This window comes from Lolium perenne, chromosome 3 (genome assembly GCF_019359855.2).
Source record: "Lolium perenne isolate Kyuss_39 chromosome 3, Kyuss_2.0, whole genome shotgun sequence".
NCBI lineage: Eukaryota > Viridiplantae > Streptophyta > Magnoliopsida > Poales > Poaceae > Lolium > Lolium perenne.
The window spans coordinates 109,615,610-109,641,815 of NC_067246.2; the positions used below are offsets into that span (position 1 = coordinate 109,615,610).

At 44.6% G+C, this 26,206-nt stretch overlaps 2 protein-coding genes across 2 annotated transcripts; one reads left to right on the top strand and one right to left on the bottom strand.

Annotated features, from left to right (window-relative positions):
• Window positions 1-3,030: 3,030 nt before the first annotated feature.
• On the top strand, window positions 3,031-3,918 carry LOC127339539 (uncharacterized). Its single transcript, XM_051365379.1, has one exon. It carries the CDS (start codon window positions 3,031-3,033, stop codon window positions 3,916-3,918), a length of 888 nt encoding a protein of 295 aa, XP_051221339.1.
• A 3,477-nt stretch (window positions 3,919-7,395) lies between these two features.
• On the bottom strand, window positions 7,396-12,380 carry LOC127342143 (leucine--tRNA ligase, cytoplasmic). The gene is made up of 2 exons (XM_051368082.2): window positions 12,223-12,380; window positions 7,396-10,965 (listed from the first exon to the last, which is right to left on the bottom strand). The coding sequence occupies exon 2, from the start codon at window positions 10,959-10,961 to the stop codon at window positions 7,680-7,682; it is 3,282 nt and encodes a 1,093-aa protein (XP_051224042.1). The 5' UTR covers window positions 10,962-10,965; window positions 12,223-12,380; the 3' UTR covers window positions 7,396-7,679.
• Window positions 12,381-26,206: the final 13,826 nt, after the last annotated feature.

The window sequence follows — 26,206 nt, forward strand, 5'->3', positions numbered from 1 at the left end:
CATTTCCCATGCACACAGTCAAAAAATTGTAAATATCAGCAAACAATATCCTGAATATTTTATCTTGTTATTATACGTCAACTCGCAAAAAATGATAGACCACTATAGTCATATGGTCGAAACCACAAAAATAACAAGTTGGTACAAACCTGAATAGTGAACAATATGCTATTCACAAGTGCAGATTTCTCTTTTTTTTGCGCAGAGATCACGTGATCATGCTTTTCACCAAATTCTGCAACTGTGTGCTGAGAGCATCTCCAGTCGCGTCCCCCAAAGCGTCCCCCAAAGGGATTTGGGGCGCGCCGGATAAAAAAAGCGTTCCAGCCGCGTCCCCCAAAGCCCATTTTTGTCCGGCGCGCCCCTATACGGTGTCCGGCGCCCCGAGCCCGTCCCCGTCCCACAGGGGACGCTCCGGGGACGCCGGACACAACGAAAAGCGAGGCCAACCGACGCGGGGCCGACCCGTCAGCGGCACAGGGAAAATTCGTCTCACACTCCCGCCAAATCCCGCCGCTCCCGCCAAATCGCGCCTATACCGCCGCGCACAGGCCTCCCAAAACATATCCCGCCGCCGATTCATTTCTCCTATCCCGCCGATTTCTTTCTCCCTCCCGCCGTCCACCCGCCGCCGCTACCCTCTCCCCATTCCATGGCGCCGCCGACAGCCCCCAAAAAGATGGCGAAGAAAGCGGCCAAGAAGCCGCCGGGCAATGCGACGATAGGGGTGAAAGCGCCGTTCGCGAAGCCGCGGAAGGCGCCGACTGCGAAGAAGAAGCCTGAAGGAATGACCGAAGATCAATGGCAGCAAGATTGCCTGCGGCGGAAGCTATCGACGGCGGAGCGGAAAGGACGGAGGGCGGTGGAGCTGGAGAAGAAGGCTCAGGCGGCGCGCCAGCACCAGCACGTAATGGCCGGGTGTATCGCTGCCACCAACGCGAGCCCATGGAGTACGTCCATGCCGGTGTACGTTCCCGGAGTGATCTCTCCGTCGCAAGCCGCCTTCTACAACGACGGCCCCTCCGCCACTCCCGGGTGCGTGACGCCTAACTTGTCGCCGCACTACCAGGATGCGCTGCCGCACGGCGGCTTCAACCCCAACAACCTCTACTCCCCGGCGTACGAGCAGCGCGAGCCAGGACCCGGTCCGGACGGCGACCCTTTCACCGGCCGCAGGGGTCCGCTCGAATACGACGGCGCCGGTGCTGAGGAGGACGACGGGGTTGAGGAGGAGGACGACGAGGAAGAGGAGGGGGTGGAGGACGACGAGGAGGACGACGAGGAGGACGACGATGAGGACGAAGAGGGCGGCGACGAAGAGGACGACGAGGGTGCCGGTGACGATGATCTCGTGGAGGTAGACGCGGACGGCGTGAGGACGAAGAAGAAGAAGAAGAAGAAGAAGGCGTCGGGCACACGAGGCCCGAAGTGGACGCCTCTGGAAGATCTTTGTCTGTGCGAGTCGTGGGCGACGGTGAGCCATGACTCCATAATCGGCGCCAACCAAAAAGGCGGGAAGTATTGGGCGAGGATCAAGGCCGAGTTCGATGAGCGCAAGCTCATCAACAGCGACTACAACAAAGTGACAATGAAGAGGAGCCAGAAGGCAATGTCGACGCGATGGGCCATCATCCAGGCGTCGGTGAACTCCTTCCATGGGTACCATCAGGACTTAGAGACCAGAGGCGACAGCGGCGCCGACGTCGCCCAACTGGTACGACTGTTTCTTCCATAATCTGTAGCGCCTACATTGTGTTCGATGAAATGACTCTGCTTCCTTTGGTTAGTTTGATAGGGCCATGGAGGTTTACGCGAGGAATTCAGATGGGCATAAGCCGTTCGCGCTGATGCATTGCTATGGCAAGCTCAAAATGAATGAGAAATGGCGGCTGACGCGCTTGTCGATGTCCAAGGGGAAGGACGCCATTGATCTGGACGCGCCGCTGGCAACTTCGACAGGGCGTCCTACTGGCAACAAGGCTGCCAAGGCCGCCTTGGCCGACGCTGCGTCGTCTGAGAAGACGCAGGCGTCGATCACGAAATGCCTCGCCGACGTCTCCTCGACCTTTATCTCCCGCGACAAGAAGGCCGACCAAAGGTGGGCCGAGCTGCTGAAGAGGCAAGAGGAGAAGCTGGAGCTCAAGAAACGCAGGGACGACATGTCCCTGCTGAGAACGTCGACAGAGGGAATGTCTCCCCGGACGCGAGCGGCGCACAACTTCTTCAAAGGCCAGATCCTCGACGCCATCGAAGCCAAAATGGCGGCGGCGGACGCGGCAGCCCTGGCAGCGGCATCGGCATCGGCGGCAGCGGCAGCGCAGCAAGAGCAGGCTGACGCGTCTTCTACTGCTACACATGCGTCGGCCTCCGCATCGGCGACGGAGCAAACGCACCATGCACAGGAACAGGCAGATCGCGACGAGGTCGTCGTGCTCGACGGGCCTGCGTCGACTCAGGACACGACGCCGTCGACCAACCCCTGCCCCTTCTTCTAATTTGCATGCACCACCGGTCTGTAATATGATCGCGCGCCCAGTACTTTGATCGATCGCCGCTACTCTGATCGCGACGAATCGGCGGGAACGATCTCTTTTGAATGCATCTATTTGAATTTCTGATTGGGGGCGGCGTTTGGGGGACGCGGCTGGGGAGCGACGTCCCCCAAACGCGGCACGAACAAAACACGTCCCCCAAACGCTCGATCCGGCGCGGTTTGGGGGACGGTTTGGGGGACGCGACTGGAGATGCTCTGAAAATCAAAATTCCCACACATGCAGGTGAAGATTATATTGCCTGGAACTATGAGAAAAGTGGGCAAGTGCCTATAAGCTAGCTATGGAGATTCAGTCAAAGCAAAATGAGGCTGGTAAACCTAGTGGAGAAAGAGATATGTGGAATCTCATTTGGAAAACAAACGTCCCACCAAAAGTAAGGGTTTTTGGCTGGAAACTAGCCTCAAATACTCTAGGTGTTCAAGCAACCAGACATAAAAGAAAAATGGACCATGTGCCAACTTGCTCAGTATGTGGAATGGAACCTGAAACGAGCTACCATGCCATGATGAGATGTACTAAGGCAAAAGCATTGAGGGATTGCCTGCACGAAGATTGGTCCTTACCAGATGAACAAGCTCTTCAATACACCGGTGAAGACTGGGTTCTCGTGCTTTTAAGTCAAGTGGATAATTACATGAGGGCAAAGCTTCTCCTACTGTGGTGGAGATGCTGGCATCTTCGCAATAACATGATTTTTGGGCACGGTAAAGTGAGGATTGCCCAATCCTCACTCTTTTTGCAATCTTACCTTGTATCTGTGCAAGACACCAGAGACATTAAGCTTATCATCGATGAGAAAGGTAAATGTCCTATCGTCAGTCAGGTTGCAAATAACGACCAGACCTGCAAAGAAATTGTTGTTCCATGGAGAAAACCTGCTACAGGCTGGGCAAAATTGAACTTTGATGCAAGTTTCTTAGAAGCTGAAGGTACTGGAGCTTGGGGAGCTGTACTTCGTGACAAGGATGGTGCGACTTTAATTTCAGCATGGGGCAGAATTCCTTATTGTCCAAATGCAGAGACAGCTAAGGCCATAGCAGGTTTGGAAGGCATTAAAGCAATAATTCCACATTATGCAGGACATGTTCATCTGGAGAACGATTGTGCTTCTCTGATTTCGGAACTATGCGCAATTGGCCCCAGCAAATCTGCAGTTGCTGATATTGTTAAGGACATGAAGTCTCTCATTCGGTCCTTTTCTGACAGTTTGATCTCTAAAGTAAACAGAGCTAGTAACCAGGTTGCTCATGAACTGGCTAGGTTAGGCAAAGTTGAGGCTAATAGGCATGTGTTAATCGGTGCAGTTCCTCCGTGTGTGGTTGAACTGGCCAAGGGTGAATGTAAAACCTCTGATGTGTCTTGAGTTAATATATGCCTAAGTTTGAAAAAAAAAATTTGCAACCAAAGAAAAGAGTGCAAATGATGGTAACAGATCAAATATAAGACCTCCAGAAAGAAATTTAATCTTCATGTATGCAGGTACACATGAATATTTATGCAAAAGGGCATAACACACTAAGTAAAAAAAAATAGGTTACATATTTTTTTCTCAAACGGTTATATATCTATTTTCAGATTTTTTTTAATAGAAAGAACGAATATTATGCATTTCCAGGCCGTCAGGACAAAGTGCAGTCTCAAGCCCGTGCATTATAAGTAAAGGTTAGATATATCTTAACATAAGCATAAAAATTGGAGGGGCGATGGAGCAAAATTAACACATATACAGTTGATGCCAGGAAAAGAGTATTGTAAAAAAAATGATCATCATTCGCTGAATTCAAAGAACACATGTAAGCTTATGTTTTAAAAGAATAGATCTCTAAACATCAGCATAAAGGTCAGATGAGCACATATAAAAGCTAGTTCTAGCAAAAAGAAACTCGTATACAAAGTGGTATATTATTCACTGAATTTGATGAATGCACGGAAACTTCATTTCAAATTTCGAAAGGTTGCCAAAATTAGACAACCCGAAGCAACATGAAAGTAAGCGGCTTGATGAAAGATTTGAGAGACAGTCGTATGACCGTATAGACTAAAAAACACTGCCCTTCAAACAATGTAGGTTGGTTTGGCACCTTGCGTCCCTTTTTTCCACGAAGAATCCTCCTGCTGGAAGTGACACATAGGGAACCAAAGCAGCTGTAGGAAAAAAAAGAAGGAAGTAAATTCGGAATACACAACAAAAAATGGAATCTATGAAATTATTAGTAACATCTAGATTTGAGAAAACTCACGAGTATTTGGTGTACACAACTATATGATATCTAGAGAACTATTAGTAAAACATATATTTTGAGAGAAACCCCATGAGAATTTGGTGCATTCAACTGAAGGAAGCAATCAATTACCTGCAACGCCATGAATGCGGGTAAAGATGAATTGTCAAAACCATGAAGACACAAAGAAATATATGGAAAGAGGATACGATGATGGAACTTAATCTGACTACATAATCAATTGTGTTTGCCATTCCTTATTGAATCTGCTTTCTTCATCTAAGATGACATCGGCCAGATACAACCACACAAAAAAGCAAGTACTGACACAACAATGCAACTCAGTAGCAGGTACATTTTCAAAACAGTTGTCAACCTGTAATGCTTATAAACAGATTTTGGTTGCTCACATTCATAGGAAAACACAAAGCCCTTCCAGAAATTCCCCGTAGAAACATATTTGATTTGCATAAAGACATCAGTGCAGTAGGAGTTAGGCTTCTGAGACGTGTTCACACAGGTGATAGCAAGTTTTCTTTGATTCCCCTCAAGACTTTGTTTTTAAGTAAAAAAAATGCATATTCCTAATTTAAATGAGTAGTGTTACGTGTTCACAGAAGTGATAGCAATTGTTATTTAATTCCTCTCAAGATTTTGTTTTTAACTAAAATATGCATACTCCTAATTTAAATGAGTATTTTTGCGGTATCAAAATTCTTTACATTTAATTTCAAGACGAACAATAGAGTGAATCAAACCTTCTCTGAATCTCGGAAGTTGCTGTGTCGATAACCTGCTCTAAGAGAACCTGCAAATCCTATCAAAGGAAATATGTGCTGAAGTTTCTATTAATGTGATTTACCATGAAAGGGAAATTCAGGATAATAACACATATGATGAGGTACTTGAAAACATAGTGAAAATATCTACAGGAATCACGCCTAGAAGCATCGGACCTTGCTACCTAACACACTATTTTAGTACCCACAAGTACATAGCAATAATACTGGAAGGAGAAAACATGTCAACAAAATTGGAAAGGGATCTATGAGGATGTATGCCTAAGCAACTCACCAAGAACGATAGTGTACTCTCATGCAGATATTTTATTATACAATGAACATATAGAACCCGTTCCTGCCTAGAATAATATTCCTTTTTTGGATTATTAAAAAGATTGAACATGAACACAATACTAATGCTATAAAAAAACAGACAGATAGTGGGATACTGTTTTGTTGTATTTTCCAATAAGATTGAGAAACCATAAGACAGCTATTACTTCATAAATTAAGGGTGCACGAAATTACAGGGAATAGAAGCCATAAGCAGAATATAATTATAATAGACTGATAATGCATACATATAATAAATTCAGAAATTTAAGGAGCACATAAAACTTCATAAATTTAGGGCGCTTAAATTGCAGGAGATTGAGGCACTAACCAAGAACTGGTGTGTTCGGTAGAAGATATTTATCTCAATAATTATGGAGTACAACCGTATAAGCTGACTCGATAGCAAGCCAGTAACAACCCCTCTTCTTTGATGCATGATGCAATGTACAATGGAGCAGGGTAGCTAGTATGTAATCAATTCAATGCAGAAGGCCATCTCTGCTAATATCGCGTGACCTGGAATCCGCAAAAAACTATGAGAGGGAATTAATTGAAATCAGAGAGGCGGGGCTGAAGCTCCTAGCAGAGGTGCTGCCCATGCACACCACAGGGTCCCTAAACTGCATCTTCTTGCACATTGCTCAGAAGAACGGATGGGCTGTGTGGAGAAAGGCGCGGCGGGGGCGCGGAAGGGTCATGGTGCTTGCGCACCCGCTGCGCACACATCGCCGCGCAGCCCCCTACCGGTTGGGTGCATCGTGGGGGCTTGGTCACCAGGGCGATTTCCCATCTGTTTATGGATGTAAGGCTCCGATGTTGTCCCCGGGAGAGGCAAAGGGGCTGGGAGAGGGCGCCGTGGCACCGTGCAATATGATGCTGGATCTCTTCAGCTGGTCCACCAGAGACCACCAGCAGGTTGACCCCCGCCCTCCCACCATTTTCTTCTCGCCGGAACACCCCACCCGGCGGCACAGCTAGGCGCTTGGCAGCCTCCTCCCACGAACGTCGGCATCCTAGGTCTGGCTCCCACCTACGCGAGGTGACGCCTCCGGCGCTGCTTGCCTACACCTGAACTAGGTTGTTCCGTCTCCAGGACAGACCTGGTAGAAACACTCTTTTGTGGCACCAAATGACACGTAAATATCTCAAAAACACAAGTAAACGTTCTGCAAACCAGCAAAATGGCAGGGCCATCATCTACTCAGCACCATGGGGAGAGCAAATAGTTCCTTTTGGCTGAAAGTTGAGACACACCCAAGAAATAGATTCACATGAATACTTGGACAATGATCCCTGGATTGCATATGTTGATCTTCCAGGACTCCGAGAGGACCCAGAGGGCCAGAGCTACACTCCCAGCTCAACCATTTCCAGTTTTATATCATATTCAGGACCTTACGACAACATAAAAGCAAGGCATGTTCACTCAATATTTTCAGTACAAGTGCATAATAATGTGCTAATAAGTGCTAGGAAAGCAAAGTTGACAACTTAGGCAAGTAAACAAGAAATGAGATACTCCGTACAAGGAACTCTCAAAATTGCACACGTCCAAAATAACAAAAACAGAAAACAGCTTCGAGAATTCCCTCAATAACTGGTGCTAAGCATCTCAACAAACTCATGTTAACAGAGGCAGAGCAAATTTGGTCCTTCAAAAACCAATGGAGGTACTCCTGCTTTGTATAACTTCAACATGTCGAAACAAAAAAAAAATAAGGCAAGGCATCTCAACAAAGTACTGTTAACAGAGAGATACTCCTGCTTGCTAGAGTGGCCTGAGCCTAGCTTTGGGCTCCAAACTCTTCCTTGCTCATGAATATCGCGACCGGCTCACCAGGGGAAGGTGGATTCTTGTCCAGCACCGGAGCGTGCCTTCCAGCCTTTGCACGAGCAGCTCCATCAAACGCCGACAAGACCTCAACATGCTCGAGCCCCAGCTGCCTCCTGATCAGCTCCAAGTTCTCCTCGAGCACATTTATCTCACCAAAAGGAAGCTTCAGATTTAGAGCCTGGGGACCGACGTTCCTTGCTTCGTCTTTCTTGAACCTGATGAAAGGCATGCAGAGCTTCTGGACTTGCTTGAAGTTCGTCTCGCGGTCGATGAAGCAGTTCTTCAGTGCTTCATTAATCTCCTCGTCAGGGGCAAAGGAGCGTGCCTGGCTATCAAAATTTGATTGGAGCACCCTCAAGCATTGCTCTTTCCATCCATCATAGTGCTCGTTGACGTAGATCAGGCCAACAGTGAGCTTGCTTTCTGCTGGAGGAGGTGCAGCTCCCTTCTTGGGCTTCTTGGAACCAGACTCTTGCTTCTGAAGAAGCTTCCTCATCAAAACAATGGAGTCCTGCAAATATTTGTTTGCACTTCTTAGAGTAGGATCCGGGGTGCCTGCAACAGGCCAGCCAGCTTTTATTGCAAAGCCTTCCTTCTTCAGGATCTTTTGCCACACATGCTCAGCATAGTGTGGACAGATCGGGGTGATAAGCCTGGTCTGGACTTCCATAAACCGGCCCAACAACTCACGGTTCATGCCCGCAGATCCACAAGAAAGCCTGTACTCGTCTCTGGCCAGCTGTAGGTCATAGAACCCAGACTTCAGGGCATCTCTGAACATGAAGTTGTTGTAGCTCTTCTCGGTTTCTTTTACAGCAATGTTGATCTCATTGGCAAACACATTGTCGGCATAAGTAGAGGGAGAACCGCCTCTCAGAGAAGATTCAGCAGCTATAACTTCTTCCATCCATGCAATTTCCTTTGTGAGCCTCAAAATAGCAGCATTTGCAGTTTCAAAAACAAAGTTTGCATCGTCCATACCATCACCAGCATCAGCAAGTGCAAACCTGGTAGCATCCGACGAGAATTCTTCAATGGCCTCCCGAAGAGTACGGAAGTTCCCCGTGGACTTGGACATCTTCTCAGAGTTCAGCATAAGATGCCCATTGCAACGAAAACCACGAGGCCAATGATGCTCTGGAACAAGTGCTGTATGGTTGTAAATGCTGAATGTCAGATGGTTCTGGATAAGGTCCTTACCAGATACCCGGATATCAAAGGGGTACCAATACTCAAATTCTTGCTTCATTCTGCTCAAGAGGGCAGGAGAGATGTCGCTCTTGGGCGCTGGACCATCACAGAACACATATTCCCATACTTCATCTGTCATTTCTTCTGGCTTGATAGAAGATATTTCTTGTCCATACATGTTACCATTTTGTAGATGATGTGCGATGGTGTAATAAGCCATGTACAGGGTTGAATCGGAAAGAGATTCCACCAGGAACTGTTCATCCCATGGAATGCGAGTACCAAGGCCAAAAGAACGTGAGCATGCCCACTGGTTCAGCCAGCCCAACGTGTGTTCAAATCCGTTACGGGTTTCAGCTGAGAATGTATTCATATTTTCCAAACACTTGACTGCCTTCTGCTTCCATTCAGTTTCACCATAAGTTATGTACCACTGATCTGTAAGAGCTACGACACACTCGTCACCAGATCTGGACATGACTTTCTTCTCAGGCTCGCTATACAACACAGCAGATCCCTCTCCCAGAAGCTTGTTCTTTATCAGTGGCTTCGCTTCTTGAACCTTTCTGCCATCATACTCCCCTACAATCATCACTCCATCTGTAAAACCTTTAAGATATGTCATCCTTTTTGCTTCAGCAAGCTTTTCCTTGTCATTCTGGCTCTTTATCTTAAGATCAAGGCACACCTTCTCAGCTGACTTATCCCCAAACTCAGGAATGTTGATTATTGGTATGACATTGAATGGAAGAACCCACTCATCTTTGACACCAAACTTCGTTCTCAAAGCTGGCTTTGTGATTAAATCTTGCAGTGCCATGTAATCATCTGGTGAATCACTTGGCACACTAGTCACGATGCCAGTACCTTTATCAGTCAGGATAGTGAGCATGGGAAGCGCATATATGATTTCGTTGAAGGAAAGAGGAGACCTTAATGGCAGACCAATCAAATCATTGCCAGCAAGCTCAACCAAGCAAGTAGGCTTTTCTGGTACCCTGGAAAGATGCTGATATGCAAGATTAAGAGCAGACCTTGCTGTCACAATGAAAACATCAGTCTCGTTGATCTCAAAAGCCCCATACTTCCCATCAGGCAGTACCCAACAGTTTGTTTGCCCATACATCGTCTCAGGTCTCAATGTAGCAGCTGCCAGATAAACATTCTTTCCTTCCAAGGCCTTCAACTTGGGAGGAAAAGGTGGGATCACCTTCATCTTAATCAACACATACTCTTGTGGCTGCACACCTTCACCTGATGCCCTATCATGATCAGCGCAGGGTTGGCCATCCAATGGAGAGTAGATGGTGTACCTCATATCCTTAACAATTTTACCCATTTTCTTCAGCTTCCTCATCTGCCAGCGAACAAAAGCATCATAGTAAGGATTCATATCAGTGGTTATGAAGGAGCGCCTCCAATCACAACCCAGGCCAAAAGCCTTAAGATCTTCCTTTGCCAACGGAGGGAAGTAGGTCAACCAGTGAGAAGGATCCTGAAATTTGGCAATTTCTTCATCTGACAGGCCGAAACCCCTCATAATCTCCCACTGGAACTTCTGCAAGCCAGTCTTTGCAGCAGCCTTAGATTTCTTACTCTTAAATTTATCCGGCGCAACAGCAGCCTGGTCAGCCTGGCTGTCCTCTGTCACTTCAGCACTTGAATCAACCTCTGCTGCAGGAAACACTGGAGGATTTCCATACAGTTGAATCTCCCTAGCAAGCTTATCAGCTGAGGCCTTGATGGGCATACCAGTACAATGAAAACCAAACGGCAACAGCACATTTGAGCCACGGAGCCTGTGGTATGCAGCACCGAACTCAAGCTTGGACAATGAGAAGGCGTGACCCAAGTGTAGTAAGCCATTCATGTAAGGGTACGGAAAGTTGCCAAAGAACTTTTCACCAGGGCCTGGAAGTTTATTGCCAGGTTCAGCCTGGAAAACCTTGCCCTCCTCCCAACATGTTTGAGCATCCGACTGGATCTTGAGCAAAAGGTCTCTCCTTGCATGACTCTTGGCTCCATCAGTATTTGATGACATTTTCCTGAGCAATCAACAAAAAGCAGGTGTCAATGGGCAAGCCTCTGGATTTAATGTAACTCAATTCAGGACTAAATCATATGTTTGCATTTTACATACAAATATGAAAAAAAATACTTTCAAATGAATTATAGTGGTGCAATTTCTTTTGAACGTCTTGTTTCAAATAAAGCTAACAAACTCATGGATAGGAACATCAATCTGATGAATCTAATGATGTAACGGAACCATAATACCAGAACCATAAGCAAACAGCATCATGACATTTAACAAAATTATCATTTGAAATCCAATATATTTAACAAACTTGGAGAGAAAAACTATGCTGCCTAAGATCTTACATATATCTACTTAAATCCAAAATTCAGAAGTAAGCATTTTCTAAAGCTAGAGCAGGTCTGATCTGCATATTAAAAACTAAAATGTACAAAAGAATTCCTAAATGCACACTGTATCCACGGTGAGAAAACAAGAGGAACAAGAAACTAGTGTATGGGACATGAATAAAAAAACGAAAAGGCAAACAGGACAATCTTCAAACATCACTATCTTTCGCACAGCCCACCAACTAGTAAACCTTTTTATTTTGCAGGTAGAGCAACTAGTGAACTTGACAGAGAGCATAGCAGAATTATCCTGAACAAGTATAATGTATAAACTGCCAGCAGAACCTGAAAACCACACAGAACCGAACACAGCTTGGGTGCAAACATTCATAATTAACTACATTCATCTCTTCATACATACACACTTGGTTGTTCAAATTCCCCGCAGGAACTAAGAAATTTTCAGAGAATCGAAGTCGTTCTGAACTAGAAAAGCAACTGGACACTACTAATCGACTTGCTGCAGACCCAGGGACAGAAGCTAAGCTTCGCTTCAGGCCAATTTGGAGCTAGAAGAAAGCAGCCATGCTAGGGAAGGAAAAAAGTAAGGACCAACATGGATCTGTCTGCCCCGAAGCTACATCATCTAACAGGTAACGGCCACAGCTTCTCTGTGTACTCTACTAGTATGAAATTCATCATCAGATCATCAGTAACACATCGAGGCGGATGCGCCTACACGACGAACCACTGACCTCACGTCGAGAATCCGGAAGCAACCTGCGCTCGAATCTGCGCAATCCGGACACGACGAGCAACACTGGCTGGCTCGCGCGCCTGCGAATCTACAGCGGCGGCGGCGCCGTCCTACGGTTCTACCGATCAATCGCGCGGACGAACGGACGGGGAACGGCGTAGGATGGGTGGGAGGGTACCTGGCGACGGCTCGCGAGCCGGGGAGCCGCAGCAGCCTCAGGGCGGGGAGCAAACCGGGAGCCAGCAGAATGCGAAGGCGACGGCGATGGGGGAGGAGGAGGCGGCGGATGGTGGAGGGGGGCTAGGGTTTATCCTGGCGCACGGTGGGTCACGTGGGCCTTGGGTGGCGATATGCTTGGCGTGCACGAAGCGGATGAGTTTCGGATCGAACGGGCCGCTCAAGGAACTTCGTGCACCGGGCTCCGACGGGTGCTGCAGTTTGGCAAGAGGGAGAAAAACATACCCACGAAAGAGGACTTTGTCTAGTTTTAAAAAAGTATACTTCTCAAAAAGAAAAGAAGAAAAATGGATTGTCTAGTTTTCCTTTGTGATGAAAAAAGGGAAAAATAGAGAAATGGATTGTCTCTTTTCAAGGGAAAGAGTTTTTTAGGTACCAGTTCGGCAACCTTTAGTTAGCAAACACAACTATATTCGAAAAGAAAGAAAAAGAAAAAACAAACATAACAATACCGCTTACCATTATGGGTAAAGTAGATCTTGAGAGATCAACGCCACCACAGATACAAGATAAATAAGATTTCAAAGTATTCTTGGAAAGCTTGTGAACATGTCAGGGCTTTGAGAACATGTCAGGGCTCAAAATCAAGTTCGATAATAACTAAGTGGTGGTGACAGGGGTCATTTTGGAGTTTCAACAACATGTGGCATGCATGATGAACTGCAAGCGGGGGCAATTCCCTATCAAATACCTGGACCAATTAGTGACAAAGCGCTAAGGGTAGCGGACTGGAACTTCCTACCATAGAAGATAGGGCATAGGGTTGACACTTGGCAGGGACTTTCTTGGCTTCGGCATGCATGTTGGAGCTGACCAATTATTGCTTGTCGAGACTTCCTCTATTTGCCATGAGCCTCTATATTGTAATATCCCAGCATTTGGGGTTACAAAAAAATAGAGGACACAGATGTGTGCATTGCATTCATGCATAGAAAATCCGGGGAATTTTCGCGCTTTCAAATAAAACTTGTCACAGTAACTGAAGTTTCACTTGACTTGCTGGAATTGAAGTAGATCATCAAGTTAAGCGTTATAAACTTCACTGTGATCTTTGCTTAAACCCATCAAGGTGATCAAGGTTTCTCCTACGGTGATGGAATTGAGTTAGTACTCGACGTGAGTGCAATAAACTTCGACATAACCTTTGTTGAACTATTTGATTTTGGGGAACACAATTTGAATTCAATTCAAATATGAGTGATAAGAATTCAAATTGAAATTGGAATTTGAATTTGAATTCTAAACCATTATATAGCATACAACATGTTTAATCAAACAAAATATAAAACTCAAAATAAATAAAGTATTTAACATTTAATTACATCATCCAATATTACAAGGTTTATAAAGACAAGTAATTCATGATTAAGGATATTCTGCAACAAGGAAAATATTTCTTTATTGATATTCACACAACAATACAATGTCTTTACAAATGAATAAAAGAATATTACAAATATAAATACAAGTTTTGAAAAGTCTAAAGTAAGTCTTGATCATCTTCTTCTCCAATTGATCACCTGCAAAACAAACATGGAAGAATAGAAAGAAGAGAAATGCCAAAGGGCAGGGTTAAAATGGTGATAAGAAAAGGAAGATCTTTCTCAGCCGAGCTGATCCTCAAGGGGAGATGCACCCGGTCACATACACCAGCCAAGCAAGCTAGCAGCACACACATAGGCTTGCACGATGTGCTGTCGGCTGGGCAAACCAGCCGGCAAACATATAAAAAGCCTCTGCCTGCGGCCCAAACACTGTCTAAGCACCACATTTCTCCCCGCACACATCAACCAACCCAAGAACCACCAAGAACATCCTTTGTTCTTCATCCATCCAGAATATTAGATAATCAACAAGAAACAAACAAGGAAGAAGTAGGTCATCACCAAGATCAAGCCAGAGCTGCAAGATCAACAATAATAAGCAAATCCAGAAGCTAGGAGGAGGTGCAGTAAAACAAGCAGTAGATCAAGGTCATCATCACAAGCTATTCCACCCTGCTACAACAGGTTGATCCATTCATTTAATATAAGCATATTAGCATACTAGCTTGCACAACAAGGATCAGGGGAAATAAAGAGAAGAATATACCACACTCCATCAAACCACCATTCAACTAGAATTTTCATCTAGAAGGATGGAGAGATGGATTTTCTCTCAGATATGCATAGTAGTGCTATGCTAAGTCATCACAGAGAATTAAAAGCGAAGTCATAGTATTTGTTCTTATCCAATATTGTGCCTCAGTCTTTGCATCATTGGCAAGGCAACCAAATCAAGATAATATCTGTTCTTATGAGTTACTATCCGAAAGTGAGGTTTCAGTAGAGAGGGGAGCTAGATCACCTAGCCTTAGCTAGTGATCCCTGGTAAAACCAGGAGCTCATACCCTAACCACAGACAGAGAGATCCCTGTGAGAAAGCCAGCAAATAAATTATGTCCAGGAATAATCAAGTATCCACTTTGCATAGCACATGAAAGTATATGTTACATAACACATGGTAATAATCAGTGGATCAATGGAGCATCTTGATCCAACAACAAAGCCATGACTTGCTTTTGTAGAATGTTTGAGCTCAATAGGGATTTAACAGTAGTAGAACTGAACTTCTTCAGTTAACAATACAGTGTATATGCAGTAAATAAGAGCTAGTTCATCATCACAAAAGGCCAACTATATCTAGATGATTAGACCATCCAAAGTGAGATACTACCACTAGCAACAAGTCGGTTAACTCCAATTTAGTATCAAGTGAGACGCTGAACTAGCATCTAGCAGTGAATTATACAGCTCATGACAATAGAACCATAGGCAGGGTAATGGAGAGGAAATAGCTCACAGCGCAGTGTTTGTGGAGTAGGTGGTGTAGTAGACGTCGGGGTTGCGTCGCAGCACCGTCCCGCCGACGCCGAAGGAGATGTAGGCGTCGCAGCAGCAGCAGCCATCATGCCAGCCCCACCATCACAAATCATCACCAACAACCAGTACAGCAACGCAACATCTGCGGGTCGCTGACGCCGGGGTTGCAGAGGATGCCGTCCTGTCGGCGTCAAGGTTTAGGTAGTCCACGAGACGAGCAGCCGGAGGCGTGGCAGCTGGGGCCATGCCGACGGAACTGAGTCACACCGGCTTGGATTTCGCGTGGCCGCACGCGCAGGAGGGGCCGAACCTCGTGGCGGCGGCCGAAGCCATGCCAAGCAGCAGCGGCGTCAGAAGCGTCCGACGGCGAGCCAAACCGAAGGGATTGGGGCTTCCGTCCAACGCGGAATCAGAGGGCGTCGAAGTGGAGATAGGTGGTAAAGAAGGCCGGAGCGGTTAACCATCAACGCGCGGCGACGCTAATAGTCGCCGGTGACGGTCGGAACCACGGACAGCGGCTAGGGTTTTCAGGTTGGGGACGAACGAGAGGAGCCACGAAACTCAAATCAAGCTGGTGGAGGTTGTAGATCACGTCATGGCGGCTGAGAATCCATCTCGCCGGCGCTGGTGAGGGCCGGAGTTGGCCGGACCAGTAGCGGCGGCGGTATAACAGCAAGGACGAAGCCATCCGCGAGAGGCTACAAAAGGGAGAGAAAAATGAATCGACTGTGAGGGTAGAGAGAGGAGGTGCGTGCCAGCGAGCGGTGGTGGCGGAAACGGCCGGCAGCCGCCGGAGCGACAGTAGGTTCCATCAGAGGCGTGGGAAAAAGGGGAATCGAGCGAGAAGGTCGAGTACTGGCTCGTGCGGTGGGAGCGAGAACAGAGAGACGTGAGGGTTGAGCTGTATTGGTGTCGTACATGTGCGACTGTGTACGTGCGTGTGTGCGCTACTAGGCCCGTTTCACTCTAACCAATCCAATAATCCATACATGTCAGTAATTAGCCCATTTTACTCTAGTCAAGTTAACTAGTATATCTTTAATGCCTGCAAGTGTGCATCTATTTAGTTCTAGCACACCAAGTTATATACTTTTGTATGTGCATATTCTTTTTATACAATTATAATATTAGAGTAAAAAAAACAAGCAAATATTTAACAACAAATAAAAGTTGATTTCTAAATTCTAGAAATACCATTGTCAATCTAAAAACATAATAGTATTAAAACTTTGAATCAAGCTAACAATTAAATTAAAGTCATATAGTTTTTCATTCAATTTTTGTAATAAAAAAATTAAGGCTGTTAAGTTGAATTCTACAAAAATAGTAATAGCATTTAAACCTTAATCATGTAATAAATATTGTCTAAATAATTTAAACATGATTTAATAAAGAAAAGTTAGAATGTGATAAAAGTCATATTAAAAAAATTCCATAAAAATCTAGCATAAAGATGAATTAGTCTTAAGTATATTCTTCTACCAAATTGTATTTATAAGGAATGTTTTCCTTAATAAAAGTTTAGTAAAATTCAAGATACTTCATAAAACTCTTATACCTTAAAAATAATTTCTTAAACCTAAATATGATATGAACGTCTATAACTTTGTAATAGGAATTTGAACTCGCACCGGAAAACACATGAACTCTAACAACACTTCAAGTCATACTCTTAAACAGCTTTTTATCCAAAAGATATTGTTTGACTTACTTTGCATAACCATGTGATACTTACAAGTACGACCTTTATGATTGGACCTTAAGTAGGAGGTTGATACTAGACCCATGTTTGATCGTAGGTAAACATTCATCCTACACTACCAATTTGATCTTATACCGTACATAGGTCATACCTTGTTAGTTGTATCATCCAATGTTGTACCATTAGAAGCATGATACCAAACCTAGTAACCATTAGCCATCATCCATAATTCAACTCAACTAAGTTGATACCACTTACTAATATTGTCCTCTTGTAGGATAAGTTCCATATACCATATATCTAAGCCATAGCATTGGCTTATAAGTAGAGCTTAAGTATTCATCCTTGATTGAACAGTATTTATTTCCAAATCATATACCTAGTTAAACACATTGAATTACAAGTCAACCTTATCACATCAACCACTTACCTTGAGATTTGTTGATTACATATCCTTAACCACAATATATGAAACCTAGGACTTGCCATTACTAGAAGATTTTGAACCCATCTTGTTTAAAGAACCATCTAATAATTACTTAGTGAATCCAAGAGCAACCCTAGAAACCATAAGCCTTAATTGAAATACTTCTTGATTAAATAATATGTTCTTCAAAAGTTATTTTTTGAAGTAAATAAAGAGTAGTCATCAAACCAGCTTTATAGGACCTATAGACAATTGCCATCTATCACCAGGAAGATATAACCATCCTTGACAGCAACCAGGTATAATAATTGCTCAGGATGCCTAGGCTCAACTCAACCTTACAAGACCTAGGTGTTAATAAATCCACCTTTGTTACGATCCATCTAATCCTTACTCTTGAAACCAATTGGAACCATAGAAAACCATAGAACCCCACAAACCTAATTATCATACTTGTTCTTTATTATAGAACATATTCTTCAAAAAGTTATTCTTTTGAATTATATAATAAGTAATCATCAACCATGCACTATAGGACTTAAAATTAACAACTCATCTTTACTTATTATACAACTACTATTCCTTGGTGTGTATGATTGTTACTATGCATTTTACCACCTGTTTATGATACCAAGTAACCAATCCTTAATAAGAACCTTGTTTGTGAATCACTCTAAAAGTGCAACACACCCTACACCAATCATACCAACTCACTAATCCTAAATCATCGGGGTTAGATCACGCTTAGAGCGATTGCATCTCATACTTATGCATTATTGCATCCTTGCCAATCTTTTAAACATCGTCTTTACCGGACGATGATGTTATTTCAGAATTTGGAGTTATTGCGTATCGAAGACCTTGCCTGCATAATCTTGCAGTCAAGAAAGGCAAGTTCATCACTTGCTCATGTCATTTGAGTATCTTTATCAAATTACTTGCAAAGTACTATGATTATCACTATTGCATAAAAACCAAAACCACTATTTTCATAACTATGAATATGACTATGTGGTGGGCAATGGAACCATGGATTGTGTTGATATGGTGGAGGTTCCATTGCAAGGGTTTGTATCCATCTAGGATTAAACAACAAATATCGCCAGTGATTCTTGTGCCGTAATACCCGTGTTAACCATAAGATCTGGAGTGGGACGGAATAGTCAACCGTATTTCCACCTCTTGTACATCAACGGATGCGCTTACCGTAGACGGTTGTATCTTGCGGAGCAATTGGTGGGTGGGGAGCCCCTTCTAATTCCCCACGGTATAGCTGTTGCTTACCGTAGCGATTCTTGCTTGCGGAACAATTGGTGGGTGGGGATCCCCTTCTAATTCCCCACGGTAATGCGGTCTATGATGGGTTGCGCCTACCGGCGAAGGAGTTCGGTTCGATCCCGGCCATCGTCGTGGTCGGGGTCCACCCTGAAATTACGGGAATAATGGGACCGGCGAGGACCCAGGGTCGGGGTTTGCAACAAAGGGTGGGTGTATGAGGTAGCGGAGGAATATGATTGGCTATGACCTTATACCGGGCCTCACACCAAAGGAAGTGTGGACGAGAACTAGACTCGGTTGGCACCAAGGTTAAGATTTCTTATGGGTAAAGCAACACACCTCTGCAGAGTGTAAAGAACCGTGACCTGTCACTCCCTGTTCCGGGATATGGAGGCTATGACAGCGGCCGGAAAGGAGCTCCATGAAGTTCTAGTAAACCGGTGAAGGCTGACGGACATAGTTCTTCTGAATAAAAGCAACCTTTTGAAGAAGTGATTATGAAAACCTGCATTGGTATTAGACTTTCTGGTCTAATGCCGTAGCTAGTGCATTAAACACCTCTTTCCTATAATGAACTTGTTGAGTACGCTCGTACTCATCCCACTCTTAAATCCCCTGCTTAGGTATGGAGGCATCGAAGGAGGATCTACAGTGCAACTCAAAGGCTGAGGAGTCAACAACTACTTCAAGAGACAGAACCCTATCAGTGGAGTCAGATATCACATCCAACGAGGAGAAAACATAGTTTAGCCATAGAAGGGAACTAGCTTCCTAAACCTAGCTCCTATTTAGCTAGAATCTATTCATAGCCCTATAGCTAGTCAAATACTCCACCAATAGAGTTCGTGATAGGATTAGACTACGAGTCGTTCTTCTGGAGTTTATTTGCAGTTTTACCTCATTGTAAAGTAGGAGGCTGTGATGATCTTATGTAACAGAGTCAATGTTGTAATTCTATAGACATGCCTTGGACCCGCATATGTTTCTGTTGTACCACTCTGAGCGATATAATACTAGTGGAACGGTGTTTCATTGGTGTTGTATCAGACTTGCATACTACACCATGCAGTGGTATGCCGGGTCACCACCTATATGCTCTTCGACAGCACTCACAAGGTCATGGACAAACTAAGAGCCCGCTTCTTTTGGGAGGGAGTGGGGAACAAACGCAAGTACCACATGGTAGACTGGGCTACGGTGTGCAAACCTAAGGCGTTTGGGGGATTGGGTATCCTTAATACCAAACTTATGAACATCGCATTGATGCTCAAGTGGGTTTGGAAACTCTAGCAAGACATTATGGGCCAGGACTGCTTTGATGGTAGGGTTCCAACCCGGGGATCCCAATTCTGGAACTCCATATAAAAGATCAAATGGTACTTCAAGTTGGGAGCCAAACATGAGGCACGCAATGGGAGACGCACAAGGTTTTGGTTGGACTGATGTACGGGTAGGGGACCCTTCATGGCCAGATTTCCCCGCCTATTTAGTTGTTGCACTGATCCGTTGATCTGAGTGTTTGATGCTAGACCAGAGGAAGGGAATCATGAGGTTTGGGGGCTTGAGTTTAGGAGACGGTTTGGTTTGGCAGAGGCTGTCGCCGAGAAGTCACGGGCTGGCAACCAGGGATCGAGGAGGACAAGGTGTCTTGGTCTCTCGACGCATCCGGGAACTTCACGTCCAAATCGTCCTACCTCGGACTGACGCTGGGAGCGGCAGACACCTGCTTCAAAGAAGCTTGGCGCACCAGGGCTCCCCCCAAGGTCAAGGTCTTCCTGTGCCAAGTGATCTGGCGACGTCTTCCCTCTTGTGAGCAGGTTGCCAAGCGATATGGACCTTCGGATGGGAGGTGTGTGTTGTGCCTGGGAATAGAAGATTGCAACCATATCTTTTTTTCCTGTCCCATCGCCAAATTGATGTGGGATGGAGTTAGGGAACTCCTACACTGTGACTGGAACCCTGCTGGGCCAGGGGAGTTCATTGCAATCGCCCAGGGCCTATACGGTCCCCTTCGTAGGCTAGTTTGGTTTGCGTTCGCAGCTCAATGTTGGACCTTGTGGACCATCCGAAGCAAACTAACCATTGAATGAAAGACTCCAAGTGAAAAATAAAAGCTTATTCTCAAAGTATAGTGTTTCCCAAGTGTTTGTTCACGCTAGAATTCATATTGTCCTGTCTTTTTTATTTTGTGGTGGGGATGACCAGCGGAATGATAGGTATGTGATGGTCCTGGTGGACTTGGTGTTCTCAATTTAGAACTTCATTACAAGGGTCTCCTTCTCAAGTATTTACATAAATCTATGTGAAAGAAAATGTGCCTTGGGTGAATCTTGTGGGGTCTCTATAGGAAATAGGGTACCCCATGCGCAATCTTGACCTGTATCTTTTTATGGCGTGATATTTTCATCTATTTTACTTTGGATTTTTTTTAGCAACTAGCGAGGTTTTATGTACCAAATACCTTAGGCTCTTCTCCATGAAGACATGTTTGTAGCTGATATTTCAGTTGTTCATAATCGTAACTCTTTTTTCCTTCCATTGTCCATAGAAGCACACCTAGAATTTCAATAGGTTTCACGCTCGTTTTGGACCAGTTCATGATTATGCTTTGGATGAGAGAACGTTCGTTTGGGGAAGTTCAAACTAAGACTTGTCCAAATTCCGTAAGTTTTAGTTTGGTCTCCTTCCTTTCCATATTAGTTGTCACTCATTTGGATGCATATAGACACATTTTGTGTATAGATACATTCAAATCTGCGACAACTAGTATGAAATGGAGGGATTACTGAAAGTGTTTGCTTGGATCCTTATGCATGGTTGTGTCAACACTAGAGAATTTATGCTACGAAAAAATCAACACCTAGAATTAGCACCGGATGAGTATGTTCTTTGCACCAATTGAATCAAGGGATCATCTTTTATTCGAGTGCTATTTTGCTAAGCAATGTTGGGAGGTGCTAGACGTTCATTGTCCTTTACCTTTAATTGATCGATTCATTTTGGCGCGACAATCTTTTAGTGTACAGGTGCTATGAAAGTAGTGACTTGCTGATATGGAATTTTTTTTCGATAAAGGATGCTTTATTACTTTAAGAAGCAATTACATCCAGCCTCTGCATAACCAGGATGCACACAGCCGTTTTGTTGTCTCAAGTCCAAAAGGATAAATAACAAAAACTAGGCGAGATACATATTGGAACGATGAATCATATAACGCCTAAGGTGTAGGTGGGGTATCTATCCGTAGATTATGCTGCCACCCATGTAGGGAAAAAGTATCCCTCGCCGTAGCCTCCAACCGTGTAGAGACCTCCGTAAATAGGTCTCGGTTCTCCACTCTCTGAAGAGGTAACCATGAACGGAGAATACTTGTACATCTGTAGATGACCTGCAACAAAGAGCAATTTTTGTCATTAAAGATCTTGTCATTTCTACATAGCCAAAGCGCCCAGATAACTGCTAGCGCCCCCACCCTAAGAAGCATCTTAAGTCTTGAATCTATACCATGAAGCCAATTGCCAAAGACATTGGCGACACTAGTCGGAGGATACAGGGTAGACGCTACTTGGATGACTGACCATATAGATCTCGCGAACTGGCACTGGAAGAATAAGTGTTTGATTGTTTCGTCCTGATGACAAAAAACACACCGTGTACTTCCATGCCAATTCCGCTTAACAAGATTGTCTTTGGTGAGAATAACCCCACAACGAAGATACCATCCAAATATTTTAATTTTTAATGGTATCTTCATCTTCCAAATCTTCTTATTGCTATCAACTGGTAAATCAGAAAGAAGGATCGCATTGTAGAAAGATTTTACGGAAAAAGTATCATCTACATGAAGGTTCCATCTAAATTAAATGCAGTTCAGGCGATAAATGAATATCTCCGAGCCGTTGAATTAGTGTATTCCATGCCACAAGTCTTTGTCCAAGTAAAACCCGTCTGAACGTCACATTCGGAGGTGAGGTAGCCATTACAGTAGCAATGGTATCACCTTGTCGACGAGCAATCCTATACAGAGCAGGATACTGTTCACTTAAGGGTGCATTGTCTAGCCAAGCATCTTCCCAGAACCGTATCTGTGCTCCATTCCTTATTGAGAAAGTACCATGGCGAAAGAATACATTTTTTGTCGCCATAAGACCAGCCCAGAAGTGAGAATCCCCAGGTTTCCAAACCACTTGGGATAATGTCTTCGAACCGATATACTTTCTCCGAAGAATAGTTTGCCAAGTCCAATCCTCAGTAAGTAGCTTAAACAGCCATTTACCCAGTAGAGCTGAATTCTTGACCTCCAGGTCATGAACTCCAAGCCCTCCTTGATATTTGGGACTACAAACTATACTCCACTTAACCAGTCGATATTTCTTTTTCTCGCTGTCCCCTTGCCAAAAGAATCTGTATCGATAGTAATCGAGTTTATGCAGAATTCCTTTCGGTAGGATGAAGAATGATAACATATACAGTACCATATTTGTGAGTACCGATTTAATGAGTACCAATCTTCCTCCCATGGACAACAATTTACCTTTCCAACTACTAAGCCGTTTTTGTAATCTTTCTTCCACTAATTTCCATTCCGCGATTGTAAGTCTCCGATAATGAATCGGAATACCCAAATAACGAATAGGAAATTGGCCTTGCCCGCACCCAAACAACTCGTATCTGAGCCGTATCGTTTTGGGCATCACCGAAACAGAACAATTCGCTTTTATGGAAATTGATTTTCAATCCTGACAACTGCTCAAAAGCCGCCAAAATTAATTTCAGATTTTGAGCTTTTTGAAGATCATGATCCATAAACATAATTGTATCGTCGGCATATTGAAGTATAGATAAACCACCATCAACCAGATGTGGAATCACTCCTTCAATCTGGCCATCAGCCTTGGCCCGCTCTATGAGTATAGCCAACATATCCGCTACAATGTTAAACAACATCGGTGATAACGGATCCCCTTGGCGTAACCCTTTTCGTGTTTGGAAATAGTGGCCGGTGTCATCACTAACCCGGATTGCGACATTACCTCCACACACAAAATCATTTATTAGAGCGCGCCACTCTGGAGAAAAACCTTTCATCCTGAGTGTCTGATGTAGGAAAGACCACTTGACTTTATCATACGCCTTTTCAAAATCTAGTTTTAAAATAACCCTATTTAATTTCTTAGAATGCATCTCATGTACCGTCTCATGCAAGACCGCCACTCCATCAAGGATGTTCCTTCCTTGCATAAAGGCTGTCTGTGATGGCTGGACAACATGATCCGCAACCGTATTAAGTCTAATGGTGGCCACTTTCGTGAAAATCTTGAAACTTACATTTAAGAGGCAAATAGGTCTATATTGTTGAATCCTTTCTGCCTCATTAACTTTCGGTAACAAGATTACTTCACCAAAATTTAGACGAAATAATTCTAGTTGTCCAATGTGTAGGTCAGTGAACAAATCTAGAAGGTCTGATTTAATCCTATCCCAGAAAGTTTGATAAAACTCCGCTGGAAAACCATCAGGCCCCGGTGCTTTGTTGCATTCCATTTGGAAAATTGCCTTCTGAACCTCTTCCTCAGTATAAGGTGCGGTTGGTAGACCATTTTCTTCCATAGAAACTTGGGGTATATCGTCCGTTAAGTCCTCATTAAGAGAGAAGGTGCTTTCCTCCGGTGGACCAAACAGACCTTTATAATAATTAGTAATGTAAGATTTGAGTTGCTCATGGCCTTCAATCAACCCTTCATCTTGAACAAGAGAGTGAATACGTTTTTTTCCGATGTCTCCCATTGGCTAAGCCATGGAAATATCGCGTATTTGAATCTCCTTCCAATATGAATTGAGCTTTGGAACGTTGATACCATTTAAGTTCCTCCTCGCGAAGAAGACTCGCCATCTGCGCATTTGATTGATTTTTAAGTTCAATCTCTTGCGTAGACAACGGTCTAACCTCCGCAACAGCCTCAAGCTCATCAATTACATTTGATAAGCGAGCCTTCTCTTTTTTAAGGATACCAGCCGTATGGGCAGCCCAACCAGAGAGATGTTTGCGCATTGTCCGCATCTTATTATTCCATCTCAAAATTGGAGTGCTGCCCCCGACCGGTCTCTCCCAAACCTTCTTAACCATATCATGAAATCCCTCTCGATGTAGCCAGCCAAGTTCAAATTTGAACGGCCGTTTACAAACAGGACGGGGATTCCCAGTAGTTAGGAGAATGGGAGCATGGTCAGACAGTTTTTCAATACGTTCTAGTGCACGGACTGACATCATAGGGTATTTATTTTCCCATTCGGTATCCATCAACACGCGATCTAGTTTCTCGTATGTGGGTTCAGGCAAGCTGTTGGTCCAAGTAAACTGTTGACCGGACATAAACACTTCTCTTAAATCAAGGCTATCAATGACAGCGTTGAATAAGAAAGGCCAATGTCCATCGAAACGGCCTTTACTTTTCTCATGAGGAAATCTCAACAAATTAAAATCGCCTCCGATTAAAATCGGATAAGGATTATCTTTTGTAAGATTTACCAACTCACGTAAAAAGTCAGCCTTAAAAGCATCCTGGACGGCACCATATACAGCAACCAGACTCCACGTGAAACCGTCTGCTTTATTCTGAATGTCGAGCTTAATGTGATACTCTCCATCAGAACTAGCTAAGACAGTCATGGTGTCTATACGGACGCCAAGTAAAATACCACCGGACCTACCACGAGGCGGGCGAGAAAACCACTGAAAGTTAATCCCGCCTGACAGTCGGTCGAGAAAACTTTGTGTGAAATTTCGCCTGCCCGTCTCTGACACGCGTACAGCACGCGACCGTTGGGAACCCCAAGTGGAAGGTGTGATGCGTACAGCAGTAAGTTTCCCTCAGTTAGAAACCAAGGTTTATCGAACCAGTAGGAGTCAAGAAGCACGTTGAAGGTTGATGGCGGCGAAGTGTAGTGCGGCGTGATACGTCTCCGACGTATCGATAATTTCTTATGTTCCATGCCACATTATTGATGTTATCTACATGTTTTATGCACACTTTATGTCATATTCGTGCATTTTCTGGAACTAACCTATTAACAAGATGCCGAAGTGCCGATTCGTTTTCTGCTGTTTTTTGTTTCAGAAATCCTAGTAAGGAAATATTCTCGGAATTGGACGAAATCAACGCCCAGGGGCCTATTTTGCCACGAAGCTTCCAGAAGTCCGAAGACGAAACGAAGTGGGGCCACGGGGTGCCCAAACCCTAGGGCGGCGCGGCCCCCCCTGGCCGCGCCGGCCTGTGGTGTGGGGCCCCCGTGCCCCCTCCTGACTTGCCCTTCCGCCTACTTAAAGCCTCCGTGACGAAACCCCCAGTACCGAGAGCCACGATACGGAAAACCTTCCAGAGACGCCGCCAACGCCGATCCCATCTCGGGGGATCCAGGAGATCGCCTCCGGCACCCTGCCGGAGAGGGGAATCATCTCCCGGAGGACTCTACGCCGCCATGGTCGCCTCCGGTGTGATGTGTGAGTAGTCTACCCCTGGACTATGGGTCCATAGCAGTAGCTAGATGGTTGTCTTCTCCCCATTGTGCTATCATTGTCGGATCTTGTGAGCTGCCTAACATGATCAAGATCATCTATCTGTAATTCTATATGTTGTGTTTGTTGGGATCCCATGAA

What these genes read in the sequence shown, in the direction of transcription:
- LOC127339539 (XM_051365379.1), top strand. Translation starts at nt 3,031, where the DNA reads ATGGAACCTGAAACGAGCTACCATGCCATGATGAGATGTACTAAGGCA.
- LOC127342143 (XM_051368082.2), bottom strand. Translation starts at nt 10,961, where the DNA reads ATGTCATCAAATACTGATGGAGCCAAGAGTCATGCAAGGAGAGACCTT.